The sequence below is a fragment of the Melopsittacus undulatus genome, chromosome Z (assembly GCF_012275295.1).
Source record: "Melopsittacus undulatus isolate bMelUnd1 chromosome Z, bMelUnd1.mat.Z, whole genome shotgun sequence".
Taxonomy (NCBI): domain Eukaryota; kingdom Metazoa; phylum Chordata; class Aves; order Psittaciformes; family Psittaculidae; genus Melopsittacus; species Melopsittacus undulatus.
Window position 1 is genome coordinate 2,190,055 of NC_047557.1, and position 15,778 is coordinate 2,205,832.

At 37.4% G+C, this 15,778-nt stretch overlaps 1 protein-coding gene across 1 annotated transcript in view; it reads left to right on the top strand.

Annotated features, from left to right (window-relative positions):
- DYM (dymeclin) overlaps nucleotides 1-15,778 on the top strand; it is a 225,360-nt gene that overhangs the window by 155,984 nt on the left and 53,598 nt on the right. The window contains exon 15 of the mRNA XM_031045692.2: nucleotides 3,432-3,534. Within this exon, the coding sequence (XP_030901552.2) occupies nucleotides 3,432-3,534 (103 nt within the window). The remainder of the gene's footprint in view (nucleotides 1-3,431; nucleotides 3,535-15,778) is intronic.

The following is a 15,778-nucleotide window of genomic DNA, read 5'->3' on the forward strand; positions in this document are numbered from 1 at the left end:
AGGGCTGTGCAGGTCCATAGCCTGTCTGACAGTCAATGGAGAAGAATAGAAGAATAGAGGAAAAATATTCTGGTTGAAAAAACCATGTTCTTGTCAACCTGTGCAAGCTGCCCTCTGTGACCATGTACATATTATCTGTATCTTTACATTTGATCTCAACTTGATTTTTAGTGGGGCAGAAATGGAAGTGTGACTTAAGACATGAGAGGGGAATCTGGGAGAAAGGTTTAATTTCCACCTCTGCACAAACTAGCACTTGTCTCTTGTACCTCATTGTGGAAGGTGGATACAACCTTGCTGTAAAATATTGTTGCTTATTTTTAATCACATTGTTCATGCTTTAAAAGTCAAAATAAAGCCAAGAAACTCAGAGACACTGAGGAGGTAACTGCATCAAAATTAAGCATCTCTTTTGAAAGGCAACATTTAGTGATGATGAAAGATACTTATGAGCTAAATTTCATGCAAGTGCCTTTTGAGAGTTTTAACTAAATCAGATACCTTGAAAATGAAGTTGATGTATATCAAGGTGGGTTTCAGAAGCAGAGATAGAGGCAGAGTAAGAAGAGAATTGCTTGGTGGTGAAGTTTTGCAGCATTTTAGGAGGCAACACTGCTTCCTTCACAGCTCCAAATTCATCACTTAATCAACATTTGCTGTTTAGTTATAGTGTTTCTTCCGGGCTCTTTTTGAGTTTGCTCTTGGTGCAGTTCTCTACAGTTTTATTCTCAGTATGAAGAATCCCTGCCTATGTGTCCCTGCCATCATGCTCCTCTAAAGAGTGGTTCTTTGAGAAAGGTAGCCAGTTTATGAAGAAGTGAATTGTGTGAGGTTTTTTAACCTGAATATTGGTGTTCTGGGCAGCAGGAAAATATTTAAGGAAGCAGAAGTACGATATAAAGAAATAGTCTTAAGGCCTTTTCTCTTTCTTTTTCCCAGTTCTCTACGTTTCTGCCAGAGAAAATAAATTTGCTCTTTGCTACTCCAGTTCCATGTAGAATACCAGTGGATTTCCATTTTCTTCTTCACATGTATTGAATAAACACACTGTTCAAAATCCTGATCTCATGCCATTGTTTGTATTTAAATTTCCTTTATAGCCAAAATGTTGTATGTATTTTGGAGAATATTCTACTAGTTGGAAATCCTTTTTATTCCAAATTCTTCGTCTTTGTGAAATTCTGTATCTTCTGAAGCAGAGAGACACCAGATTTAATCTGTTCTTACTCTTCACACACCCCTAAGCATCACCAGTTTGGTTTTAACTGATTATTCTGTCTCCACAGCACTAGATGGTGCTGATGACAGTGTCTCTGCAATATGAGCCTTCAAGAATAACAGTGATGGGAGAGGTGGTGCTGCTGTTTCAAACCAAGGACTACTTCGCAAATCCAAATTTTGATTTGAACAGAGATTTCAGACCACAAACACAATAGCAGATTATCAGAGGGGAAAAGGTGGAAAGCCTGCTAATACATCTTCCCTTCTTGACAGGGAATGTTCTGCTAGCTTTGACCAACAGCTGTGAATGAGTGGGAGGTTGGCATTCAGAATGACATGTGTTGTCAAGGCTGTGTTAGATAGCCTGGAGATAAAAACAAGATTATGGTTTTCATGACATCAAATGTGTTGTGTTATCCTGAAAACACTTAATGTTCTGAACCTGTAGCCACCTCATAGGCCTTGCATTCTCATCTGATGTTCTTGCCGTATCAGTCCAGTTGAGATTATCATCACCCCAGCGATAGGGTTCTGGTCCAATCAGGAGTCTGGCAGCCATGGTATTGATGTTGTTTTGGCCATGACATCTCTAGGCTGTTCCTCATGCAGGCAGACTCTACCTGAACCTTGAACCTACTCAAAGCATGGATTAGTCAGATATCTTGAAACATAGCAGAGATTGTCCTTGAAAGTAAGTTGTTTATCTGTTCAAGAAATACCTGACTGAAGATGTGTTGGGAGGAAGTGGAATTTAGTGAGTTGGCTCTTGAGGGGTAAGACTTGGTCTTGAGAAGTGTTAACTAATTCCTTGTGGTGGTGAGGAGCTTTGGAAAAGCCTTTTCCTGGGCCCTTGACTAGCAATGAGGGGACGAGCGCTTATACTCCAAGCAAGCTACTACTGTCTGTGAAGGATGCAATATCAATGATCTTTTTTTTAAGTAAAAAAATAAAAATAAACCAAAATAAAATTAAGAGGACTTCTTCAAGTGCTCACCATCATTTCTTGAGGCAGGAAAACTTCCCAAGCATGTGCCTTCAAGCACTGAAGCTGTCCTTAATTCCAAGAAATATTAGGCTATCAGGAATATAACACTGAGGTAGTATTTTGCCAGTTCTTTTAATTACTAAACTGGCTTTAATATTTTGTGACTGAATCTGCTGAACAAGGAGTTGCCACTGCTCCTTAGCCAGCAACAAGTGTAACCAACTTCAAGAGCAGCATACTCAGGCATTGGTGAACTTTGTTGGTACTTATTTGTCAAGTCAACCTGATTACCCTCTAAGGACCAGCACAGTCATCCTTGGAAAAGCCTGACAGGAGTCTTGTCATGCTCCATTAAGACAAACACAGAAAGACTTAAAACATATAACGTATACCAAGATGGGGAGTGTTATCTCTGAGTTGAAACCTATGTTTGAGGTATTCAGTGGCTTTACAGAAGCATCTGACTCATTGAAGATGCTGAACACTAGCTGGTGACCTTTGTCCACTGCTTCATTACATCTTACATATTATCTCTCCTTCTACCGTTACAGTCAAGTTAAATTCTCCTTATATATCAAGATTATACCAACCTCTATTAGTGCTGTTGCCATGCTTGTTTTCAAAGTGCATGAAAAGCAGTTTTTTTCTCTGTATGCATGTGGGTCCCTGATTTCACAGACTATTTGTAAAGCTAAGGTAATGCTTTATTATTTATAAAGCTAAATAATGCCTTATTCCTTGACTTAAGCTAAAATAAATTTGAAAATAATATATGCTAGTAAAATGCAAAAAGTCAGCCTTCAAATACCCAAAGCTTCTGACATATACTGGATTCTTCCTGTACTAAGCAATTAGATTAATGAAGTTAATAAAACACAAGATGCTTAAGGATATATTGCATGAGGTACGGCACTTAAAAATTGCATTTTAGTGAACACATAGTAGTTACGAACTAAAATTGCATGTATGCTATTCCTTCTGTTACAGTTTGACTTTCAAGAATTTAACCATGAACTTATAATGTTATTCACATCATTTTTGTTTAGAATATTTCAAATTCAAATTCTGTTATTCTTTAGCACAGGTCTTAAATAAATAAATAAGTTGTTTATCTGTTGTGCGTTGCATTCTGAAAACCTTGGTTATATAATAAAACATTTCTTCTGACTGGACAGTCTAACTATTTCAGTTATTTTATAATTTTTTCCTTTTTTTTCCCCTCTAGTTTATTTTCTTTGTTGTCTAAAAAACACAACAAAGTGCTGGAACAAGCCACGCAGTCCTTGAGAGGTTCCGTTGGTTCAAATAACTCTCCACTTCCTGATTATGTGAGTATCAAACTTAATGTTTTAGTAGGTGCTTCAAAACAGAAGTGGTACATCACTAAATCTGCAAAGATTTATCAACATGTGTGACAGCTAAGCAACCAGAGACATCAAAATACAGGAACCTGTATGAATGATGTCATGTCTGAAATGTCTTTAAAAAAAAAAACATCCCAATTTTACACTTACAAATGGTAAAAGAAAACCACAACTTTTCATAGCTGAGAGACTTACTGTACCATGTCAACTTGCAATTTTCAAGCCATTTGGTTTTCAGGATATTTAAATCATACAGTTAAAAACGTGAGATTTAAGAACCAGGCTTTGGCATCCGCAGTATGTTAAAATGCCTGAAAGCGATTGAAAACAATTCCCAGTGGGTGTTTGGGGGAGTACTGCAGTCATGGGGCAGATTAGTGTGTTCTGAATACATGGATACACACAGTAGTTGTCAGTTGGCTGAGCCAATACCCACAAACGGACAACAATTTTGTAATTTAATTGCATGGCTTGGTGGAAAATCTCTAGTTTCGGTACAAAAGCAGACGTCTTCCAAGGACTTGAATAATATCTTTGTAGTACTGAAGTATCTTTGGTTTGTACTCATTTGAACTCATACTGCAATAGTGTGTAGGAAAAAAAAGGGGATGTTTTATCAGTTGAGGAGGAAAATCTAACAAGAGTTTTATTTTTAGTGTTATTACATGTTCCAGGACGTGCCTGCCCAAGATTTTACGTATCGTATTGCTCTAGCATTTAGTATAAGAATACCTAAAAAAGATAATTTGATATAATAGTTTAATGACTTCAATCTAATTTAACTAACCAGGTTTCTTAACCTGCACCTTTTAGCTGTTATTGCTGACATGTAGCATAGAAACTGGAGGCACTTTATTATTCAGAGGCTCGTGGGTTTATAAATCAAGTGAATCACAGGATTTCCCTGTGTATTCCTGCTGCCTTACCATGCCCTGATTCATGTGAAGCTCCTTAAAACACCTGTGGTTTTGGGGCTTCTCATTTCTCACTTCTCACCCAAAAGCTGCTGTCTGGCCTTTTATTTTTGGAACTGGAATCGTTGCAGCAAGAACCCCCTCATGTTATTCTGTGGTTAAAGAGCAGAAGATCCCCTTTCTGTTTGCCCGATAAGGCAATACACAAGCAGCATAAAACTCTCCCATCTGCACGGGCATGAACAACTGAAAGCCCCCAAGACTTCAGACACCTTGGAGAGAGCTTGGTGTCCCTTTCCCATGGGTTTGCTTCTCAAGGTTATGAATAGAGATTCATAGTGTAAGTAAGGACTTCCACAGCTGTGAAGACTGAATGCTTTGTGCGTTTTTTGATGTTGTGGTTGATAAGGCTCTTAGGCCTGTATTTCTGAGAGGTGATTAAGCTTGTCTTACCAGGTTCCAGCTTAAGCAGTTACACAGCTACTCATTCAAACTCTCCCTGTGGTCTCATGGCTCTTTATTGAGCTATCTGGAGAGCTATGGTGCTTCAGTTGGCTTCCAGGGCAAAGGGAGGCTGCTTTGGTGGAGGTGATGCCTTTTGGTACCTCAGATGCATTACACCGTATATCATATCACGAGATGATTCTGCAGCACATGTGGACTCACAGCCCAGAGGGGGAATTGATGCTAAGGGCTGTGTATTTTGAAACTAAGCTGCACTAACGTCATGGTCTCTTGGTTAAATAACTGTCTAGTATCTTCAGATGCCTAGAGGAGAGAGCTCAAGTTTTTAACCCTAACTTGTGTTAGGGTTATACAGGGTCCACCTTGTATACGGGGGCTGCTATTGTATGTGGCCAGTTGTCAGGAGTAGGGTATTGATTTTATTATGTTTTCTTCCCTACACAGACAAATTACCATCCCCACTGTTCGGAGGAAAGAAAGCAGGATAATACACACATGTGTTTGTGAAAGAGCACATATAAATAAGCATCTGTATGTGCATGCATTTATTTACAAAAATGTGAAGATTTGTATATGCATATTTTGAAGAATGTGTAAGAATTTGGTCCTTGAAAAACATTTTGTAGGTTTTGTACTTCTTTTTAACTTTCTGGATGTGAGTTAAGCTGCAGTTAAGGAAAGACCTAACATGCTCTCTGTACAAAGTTATCCCCTTACAGATGGAAACAGCTGAGAAATGCTGGAGGAGTACTGGGGAAGCACTCTGGAATACAGACCAGAGACTTAGTTTACTGAATTTCTGCCCTTTTATTGTTGGTATAATGTAGGGAGGGAGAGGAGGAGAGCAGCTGCAAATATTGTAGGGGAGAGTAAAATCACTGAAGTTTGTGGCTGGTATTCTGAAACAAGACTATATGTTTTTATGCATGACTTTTTGCCTTTTTTTGTTCCAAATTCCTGACGTTCCAGCTCAATCTGAGGCATAGTCAGTTGCCTAAATAGAAGTTGAGGCCAGATTTCATTACTTCAGAGTATTCTGCTTCTGAAAGCCCATGTTTGTGTTCTCCTTAAGAATAGTGAAGAATTTAGGAACTGAGATAATTTAAGTATCTGAAGTCCTGCCGCTCGTTCTACCATTGATCCCTTTCTTTAGCTCCATGCTGGGACAGATTCCAAGATTGCCTGCTCTACCCAGATTTATGTCTAGACAGGAGGAGGATTGCCGAGTAAGCTATTCTCCTCACAGGTTTCATTCAGACCAATCAAATATGTCTTTGAAAACTGTATTTCCCATGGATTTTTAATTCACTTTAATTTAGAAATCATTTTTTTCTTACTGTGTTCTGTAAGTTCAGAAGTGAATTTGTGTGAATCAAGAGTCACGAGGGTTAAATCACACATAAAATTCCAGGTTGCTTAAGGTCTTTTCTTGAGGTCTTTCTACTCATTTGTGAGTACTAGACATCAAAAAACAAGTCACGGTAAATAATGCATGTTCTTCTTAGGGTCAGGAAGGATTTGGGAAGGAAAAGGCAGCATCAGTGATCTTGAACTAAGTGCTGTCCATTGTGAACATTGTACAATAGAGAGGTTCTGTGATTTTGAGTGTGATTATGCAGTGTAAACAGACTATAACACACACATGCAAGGGCAACAAATGGAGAGTGGACAAGACGCATGTCTCAAGCAGTAGTAGTGTTTCTACTCAAAAACTCAGAGGTTTCTGACCTATTATTCAGTCCCTAAGCTGGTGATGGTTGATGGTGGTAAGAATATATACTGGGATCTTCCTTTACCATGTTTCCTATGGTCTTTTTTATCTACTGCAGACTACCATCATGTCTTTGGTGTGCCAACAAAGCTTCTGATACCTTGCTGTGAACTAGGATAAGGAACTAACCCAGTTGGCTTTTATATTGTTCTTATTGAGGTTTTATGGGCTTTAAAAAAGAAAAGAGCAAATTGTTTTAATTTATTAGGGCTAGACCAATTTCCTGATCCTTTCCTGATAAACCGCTGTCAATGGAGTGAGATTCAGGAGCAGGATGGAGAAGTCAGCAGGGAAGAGAGAAGAAACTCCATCATCAAATCATTACCTTGGAGGCAGGATCCTTGGTTAGCCTCATTCTCATGCTATTCCATGTACTAGATATTTCATAAGCTTTATTAGTAAGCATTATTTTCAGAGCAGCAATGACCCGTTTTGAAATACCACACTTGGGGCAAGTGGTCTTTGCCTGCAGGTATCTCCAGGCTTGAAGAAATGGGAAAAATCTAATTAGGTTTTTTATTACTTTCTTGCATTTAATGAAAGCACATTTTCCAAAACTTTTAACAAACCAGAAAACTTACACTGAAGTATTAAGAATTTTCCTTCTTTCAAATGAAAACAAATTATTAGTGAACATATCAGTGGATTTTTGGTTTTGTTTTTTTTTTTTTAATTTTATTAGCACCTAATGTAATTTGTTAAATCAGCATAACTGGAGGCATGCTAACTTGCCTTGGAAAGCACCATTTCAAACCTATTGTTGGAGCTACCAACTACCTGAACAGTTGCTTTTTAAGGATTTCATGGTATTGTGTTTTTTGAGCAGTTCAATGCTCATTATACTATAGCTGGTAATGAAGGATTCCCCCTAACTATTTCTAGGAAGGGAAGGGATGGAGAAGAGAGTAAATCTTGTATTTTGGAAAGCTTATGTCAGAGGTTCAGAATTCTCTTGTTGACGTAAGAAAGAAATTTTTTCTTCATGCAAAAGTTGAGGAAAATAAATATCAAATGTATGAATAGTTCTAGATTCAGATAGTTTGGCATGCATCACCACTTGAGTCTGTATTTGGAGACACAGCCTTTGAGTTGGTTTCTAAATTTATTTCAACATCATCTAATGCAATGCAGGGACAAGGGATTTTATGTCAGTGGGAGCCCAAACTCTTGTTTACTGGTGGTGGGTGTGAAGGCTTAGTAGTTAAATGAGAACTACTTGGAGCACAGTCTGAGAATCACTCAACACCCTGGGTAAGGGTCACATTTCTGAGCACCCCATGGTGTTGTCTGCTGGGAGTCCTTCTCTCTCTGCCATCCATGGGGGTTTTACCAACAGCCTCCAGTTGCTTTAATGGAATAATATTCACAGAAAATAGTGTAGGTAAGATGATCACTAACCACAAAGGAAAACAATAATTCACTTCAATTTAGCTTTATTTTTACCTTCTGAATTTTTGGCTGTAAGAAAATGCATTGTTCTATCCAGATGAAGCATAAATGTATTAGGAAAAATTCTAAAAATAATCCCACTTACTGCCAATATCTTGAATTATTTTATATAAAGGACTGTCACTTAAACAGCACTTTCATAGTGGAGGAATATTGTTGGTGATTAAAACAACATAATACAGTGTTGGACTTCTTGTGTTGCGTATGTGCTCCTGTGAATATATGAAGAATTATCCTTTAAAATCTGTTGTTTCCCTGTTAATTAAGGTATAAAAATAAATACATGTTGGAGATTCAAAGGGAAAAATGTAAAGATTATGAATGCAGTGAACCGTGTCTGTGTATATGTGTGTCTGTTTATATATATTTATAAAGTCTGCAGTAGCAAAGCCTGGTGGTACTGTGAGAGTTCCCGATCTCAGCTGACTTTTTCCTGGCTCCATACCAATCCAGTTAAATCTACCTGCTGTGCAGAGCTGGTGTGTTACATGGAGGCTTGGAATTCTGCTAGTGTCAATGAGCTTTTCTCTCGTCTTAATAACAAAAATAAAACTTTGCATTTGAGTAATGAGATTTCTATATTTTCTTTTTTCTTTTCCCTCTCAGTTTGTGCTGCATAATGGGCTAAATGAAGTCCAATATTTAGGTTCTTCTTTGATTTATCCTTGATTTATATGGTAAATAGAAAGCAGCTGCCTATTTAAGCATCTAATTCTTGAAACTCCTAGGCCCCTCAAGCGTCATCTGGAAATAATGTAGCTTGTAAAACAAAGCTAAGAAGAAAAAGCAATGTTTGTTTTATGTGGGATGAATGACTTCGGTTGGGGTCCTTCTAATTCGGCCATTATGAGGGTTATTAAAAAGCAGTATTACAAAAGTGGTTTCAACAAAAAGAATTTTTTTTTCTGTTTGTAACTTGTATCTTGTTATTGCAGTTGATTATGTTCAAAGCTGCAAGTACTTCATAAATAGTTCTTCATTTTAGTTTCTCCAACAGAGAATCAACCTAATCACCCTCGTATACATGGGTAGATGTTAAGAGGTTCCTCTGTTTCATTTAGGCCCTAGGATAAAATTGTCTTTTATAAGTAAGGGCGCTGTATTTATCTTAGAAATTTGGAGTTACTAAAGAACAGATAAAATAAGGTGTGAACCTGTCTTTTAAACATAATGAAACCAATCTAAAATCTATAAATTTTACGTTACAGTGGAGGAAAGATGATAATACCATATATTCAAAAAACTGATGTCAGCTCTATATTCAGTTTAGTTTTGGCCTTGCTAAACAATTAAAGCAAAATGAATAATCTAGAAATCTGTAATATTAACAGCTGTAGCTTAATTTTTTTTGTGCAATATATTTGTCTATCAGTATATAGTCATATAAATCTTCTTCTGTCCCTTTCATGGCACTGCTAGGGTTCTTTCATGTAATAGTTTGATATTTCAGGTGAGGTTGTGGGATCTTGTGATACAGACATAATTTTTATGAAGGACCCTGTGCAAATAAGTTAATTGTTTTAGTCTATATGACGTGTAGCAAACAAGCATTTCATTCACTCTCAGTGTGAACCTAACCCAGATCTAAATAAATGTTGTGATGCTTGGAGTCCTGGAATATGTTCTGTGATTCTATATCTAATGCTACATTAGGTATGCTGCAGCTCTCTGGTTTTTTCTGATTATCTGGTTTAATGCAGAACTCTGCCACCAGACATAAACACTTTCCTATAAATGCGTGCTATCCTGAAGAAATAGGAAGTCTTCCCTGCGATGATCTGATGACTCTAGTAATGATGCAGAAATGAAATTAAACCCACTTCCAAATAAACTGGTCTGCCGTAATAGAGTTAGTACGATTAACATTATGTAGCTGATAGTCTGTAAAACCACTGCTTAGTGGTGACTGCTGTGAATGTACAAAATGCATATTGCTTGTTTAGCTGTAGAACTGAATACACAATGGAAAACTCTGTATTCAGAATGAGAAGAATGGAAAAATTTTACCAGATTAAATCAAAGCTCACACTTGACCTGCATCCGTATTTATCAAATGAGAGAGGTTGGGGGAGCTAAGGGAGTTGATTCTGTCAAAATGTTTATTCAAAACTCAGAAACCACCTACTTTTAACCAAAAACACTGCCTGTGTCTCATTGGTGTTCTTTTTGTCTTTGTATTCTTCCATTTTTATATATCTCTAAGTAACTAAATGGGATTTTTTTATTTCATTAGCCATGCATTGTTAATAGTTTAAAAAAAAAAAAACAAACAACTTTTTTGTGCGTGTTTAAATTTTTATATCATTTTTTTTTGTCTTCTGAAACAAACTTAAAATATTATTATACAAGATTTTTTTAGGATGTTGTTTACTGAAAGTAGCATGAAGTGATATATAGTAAAGCAATCTAATAGTTCAATGGCATGTGTATGGTATGTGGGTTCTAGCAATTTAAGTTGCATTTAATAGGAGAATCATCTTGTTCTGCACTAAATTGCCTTCTCTTTGATTACTCTGAGTTGATCGCTTCTGAGCAGAAGTAACATCTTCAATTATTCTTGAGTATGCTTGTCTCCAGTACGATATTGAGCCAAAGGCCTATAAATATATTTCCTAAATATTAGTCATACCCTCCTTCTGATGAATTATATTTTAAAGAATATTACTCCTACCTAATCCCCCTATTTTTATATCATAAAAAAAAGCAATTTCAGAATAGACTGAAATAACCAACCTAACCCAAATCTAAAGCAAGTTTTTCTATTGAGTGATAGCCAAATTCTGCAGTTCTATCTGAATTCATAATCAGTTCTTTCCTTGACCTGAATTTGGAACGTCTCAGAGAAAATGCTCCTTATCAGGAATGACTATCCAAAATTCCTAAGATAAAGACGTTGGTGAAGGTCAGTTAACATTATGAAGGACTGAATTACTTGCAATTGGTGTTTGCATTATTTTGTGTTTAGTAATATGTTTGTGGTTGAAGGATTTGGGAATGAATACATTAAAGAGCATCAGAATGTTCTGCAAAAGTATGTTTTTCTTTCATCAGGAGCTCCACAGAAAGTCTGACTGGTGTCGGGTATTCATGTTATGTATATGGTGTGAAGCCTTATTTCACTTAGAAATTCTCAGTATTTTGGAAAATAATTTTATTTTAGAATTAAATTAATTAGAATTTAGAATTAAAGATTTTAAGAATTACAGAAATTAAAGAACATTGCTTTATTAAACAAAAAACAGACAAACCCAAACAAACAGAAGACAGTTAGTGTGGCAGCAGGATCTTATGCTCATCTGGCTGAAAATTTTCCATTCTTCAGAGTTAAGAGACATGAGAATAACTTGAAAGAAGTGGGAAGAATTTCTGACATTAGCAATACAAATGTCTACAGAAGTCTTTTAAAAAGCCTGTTATCTTGGTCATTACACATTTGAAGATAGCCAAGCATTAACACAGTATTTTTTAATTCTTTTGCCTCCTTTAATAGTTCTATAGGTTTATATATTAGTTTTTAGGGCATTACCATCATTTTGCAGTAAAGAGTATAACTATTGTCCTTTTTTTGCATTTTTATACTCAAAAGACATGTTTTTGTTAAGATCACTTAAACTAGTGCCCTTAAAAGCAAACTTGATTAACCTAAATAAGTAGTGAGAGCTTATTTCAGAGAAGGATGAGCACTATCTCAGTCCCTTCATCTCCTCCCAAATGAAGCCATATAATTTTGTATGCTGATCTTTCTACTGAGTATCTGTGTTGCATTTGGAAGAGCTGGAAGCCTGATACAATACTGGGTTTCAAGAAGGGCCTGAGGTATGATATGGCATAAGCTGTGAACTGAATATGTGATATCTTGCTAAGAGAAAGCGTTCGCAGTCCTTTCTGCAAATACTTTCTAACCTCATTCTTAGCCAACATGTACTCAGTCCGGTCTAATGATGAATTCTGAAGTGCTTGGATGAAAGAAGTAACAGTACTGATGTTGAAGCATCACTGGTTGCTCCCCATGACCCGGCTTCAGTGAGTGCTTGAGCCCAGAACCCCTCCGTGTGTGGGGCTGCACCCCCAGAGCGTGAGCAGCAGCTCAGGGAGGGGATCCTGCCCCTCTGCTGTGCTCTGGGGAGACCTGAGAGCAGCTCCAGTGCCTAAAGGGGCTGCAGGAAAGCTGGAGAGGGGCTTGGGACAAGGGCCTGTAGGGACAGGCCAAGGGGAATGGCTTGAACCTGCCAGAACAGGGGAGACTGAGCTGAGCTCTGAGGCAGAAGCTGTTCCCTGTGAGGGTGCTGAGGCGCTGGCACAGGGTGCCCAGAGAAGCTGTGGCTGCCCCATCCCTGGCAGTGTTCAAGGCCAGGTTGGACACAGGGGCTTGGAGCAGCTGCTCCAGTGGAAGGTGTCCCTGCCTGTGGCAGGGGTTGGAGCTGGATGAGATTTAAGGTCCCTTTTAAACCACAGCAGTCTGGGATTCTGTGATCTTTGCTGATTTGGTCATTAGATGCTTTCCCTGCTGCCTTATTCACATGAATGGGTTGTTCAGGGCTTTACAGGAGAGGCTGATTGCTCTGCATGGTTCATCTTTGTCAAACCTCCATAGACAAAAGAAACACCAATGCAGTAGCTCTCCAGGGAGCAGGATTTATTTTTGTAGCTGCTATGTATTTCAACAATGTAGTAAAACAAACTTCTAGTATTCCTAAAGCCAGGTTTTGTTTGAAAAATGTAGTGCTTAAAAACCAGAAGTATGTTACCATATGTTATAAACATCTCAGTTTATGATAACTGATTTACTTTTTTTAAACATGCAGCCATATAAAGTAAAGGAAGTGGATGCAGAAGGAAGTCCGTTCAGAACTTTTAGGCTGTTTGGTACTAAATGCTTAATTGGAGTTGGGATCTCTTTACACTGCTTTTCTATATGAGATATAGAAATATGGGTTATTGGTGAAACATGAGAAATTTCTGATGTTGCACCTCCTGTTTCCCAATACATCTCATTTGTATTTTACAAAGGATAACCAGTGATGTTTTGGAACTCTTTTAGTTGTTTAATAAAAAGAAAAAAAATCCATTTATATCTAAGAGTAGTAAATAGTCATTAAAAAATAGCATAACAGAGATATTTAGATTTCTTCACTGCAGATATTTGTGGTTTGGAATTGGATAGACAGACAGGGAAAGTAATAGAAATGAAGGTAAATCAAAACTTAGTGATTTTGAAAGAGATGATAAGAGGAAGATAGTGTGCTATAGACCATGGATAAAGTCATGCATGGAATTGTTCACCTGTCAAATTGCCTTTCAGATCTGTCTGAACTGGAACATGAAGAAGTTGTTAGAAACCATTTTTAACCTCTGCAGAGCCATGTTTATTCCAGCTGTGTCCAGGTTACAGAAGCATGGTCTTATCGACTTAAGAGTTTACCCTCTTGGACAGGTGTCCCTCTGAACAACATACTGCACTGTCTTGCTGAAGGCAATTCTGCCACTAATGGCTGTTGTTAATATTACCTATAATTATATCAGGCAACTGCTGTTAATTGGCAGTGTGGGTGGCCAGGGGACCGAATGATGGGATGAAGGAAAAGAGCATATTTTAATGGGAATGCATCAACTAAGGTTGAAAGACAGTATTGGCATGAAGTGGGAAAGGAAAAGGTTTGAAGAAGGAAAATAATTGATTTAGGCAGAAACTCAAAACCAGAATTACCCTGCCAGGGCTGGTTCCTCTCCTGCTGCTCATAAGAAGCATCACACTGAGCAAAATAAGCCACTTACTGAAAAGTGATTTCCTCATCACGCAGCCTGAAAAGCAGCGCTAAAGAAATGTGGAAGAGAGAATTCCAGTTTTGTTTATTCCTATTGACAATGGTGGATTCTTGTTCTCTGCGAAATAACTTTGTAGGAAATCTGTCAAAACACATGAAGAGTGTATTTAGAAGAGCTAGAAATATAAAAGAATCTCTGTTTTTCATGTTTATTAATTCTACAAAATCACCCTAATGTTTTTCACATTGGAAAGATAAACTTTTATTTCCCTATCATGTAACCAGTGATTTCTCTTAAGTTTCTAATTTCTTTTTAATTTAGGAACTAAGAGAGATAGAGGAATATCTTGCACATTCCATACACTAAATCCAGTTTTGTAAATGGAAATTCTTCCACACAACTGGTTAATTACAAAACAATAACCCAGATATTGGGCAAAAAGTACCAATTTTTAACATGCTATGTTTTATGTACAAACATGATGGTTAAAGGATTCTGTGTGATGATACTTAGAATTTTCAATTAAATTGTATCCTAACAGAAATACACTGGGATAAAGGACGCCTGTGCTTTGACTCTGGTTTTTGAGGGTTTAACCATGCAGTTTTAATTTTAAAGCAACAACAGGAGATTAATACATACATAAATTCTCTTTTTTGTCCCTTTGATTTATGCTAACATAAAATTTTCTGATGTTTTTGAAGGGGAAATAAATGATAAATAATAAATAAATAGATATAAAACGCACACAAAACAAAACAAAAAAAAGAAAAAAAGCTGATAGTCATATTCTGCATCTGTTTTCTGCCAGTGAAATACCAAACACAAAGCCATTTCAGGGAATTATCTTTTTAAAGATTCATAAAGAGAAAAGACTCTTAATATATTGCCATTATTTAATCCTCCTATATTCATATCCCCACTGCCGCTGGGAGATTGCCTACACTGCTCTGAAGCAAAGTTGAGACGAGTAAGATAAGTTTTTTATTGTCCTTCAGATACGTTACTGGAATGTGGTGGAGGTTTTCCAGAACTGCTCTCGCACATATTTAGGCTTGACCCCAAGTGGAGAGAGCTGTGGCCTGCTGTTGAAGTATATAACATCTTCTTCAAGGACACAGTGTTCTGCTTCGCTTCTCTTGGTACCCAGCTGATACAGCATGTACCAGGGCCATTCCCGCTCCAACATTTGCGTGTGTGCTAACCCAAACCCTTGATCTGAACGAAACTGTTTACCTATAAAAAAACCTAACCATCCTTTTCTAGGGAAAAGAAGATGGATTGTAACACCACAGGTTAGACTTCATCGTTTTCATTGCAATAGGAATCAAAATCTCTTCCCTCCAAGTAAACTGAAAAGAGAACAGATTTTGCAGTTCCTAAAGGCAAGTCTTCAAGCTACTCACCAGCAGCTTACCTGTTGCACTTGCAACAAAATCAGATTCTTGCTCACTGCAGGGAAAAAAGAAATCTGAACGAAAGATTAAAAGTTTTCCCATTCTCACACTAATCTTTTAGATTTTGATAAATGGAAATGATAGGAAGAGTCATGTCACATTTTTCTGAAATAGAATATTATTTTACCTTGTGGTGGGCTCTGTTAATAGAATTCATTAACAGAAAACTGTTAATTAGAATTCATTAGGTGAGCAGTCAGAATTGCTCAAAGGATTTTGGTGAGGAACAGTTGCCTGACTCCAGGATGGATGTACAACATATCCAAGTGCTTCTCTGTCCGTCAGACACAGTGATCTCTCATCCTGTCCCTGTCTTGTCACTACAGTGCTTTATGAACCAGGCTACATGAAATTAAGTTTCGTCCCAGAACAGATGATACTTCATA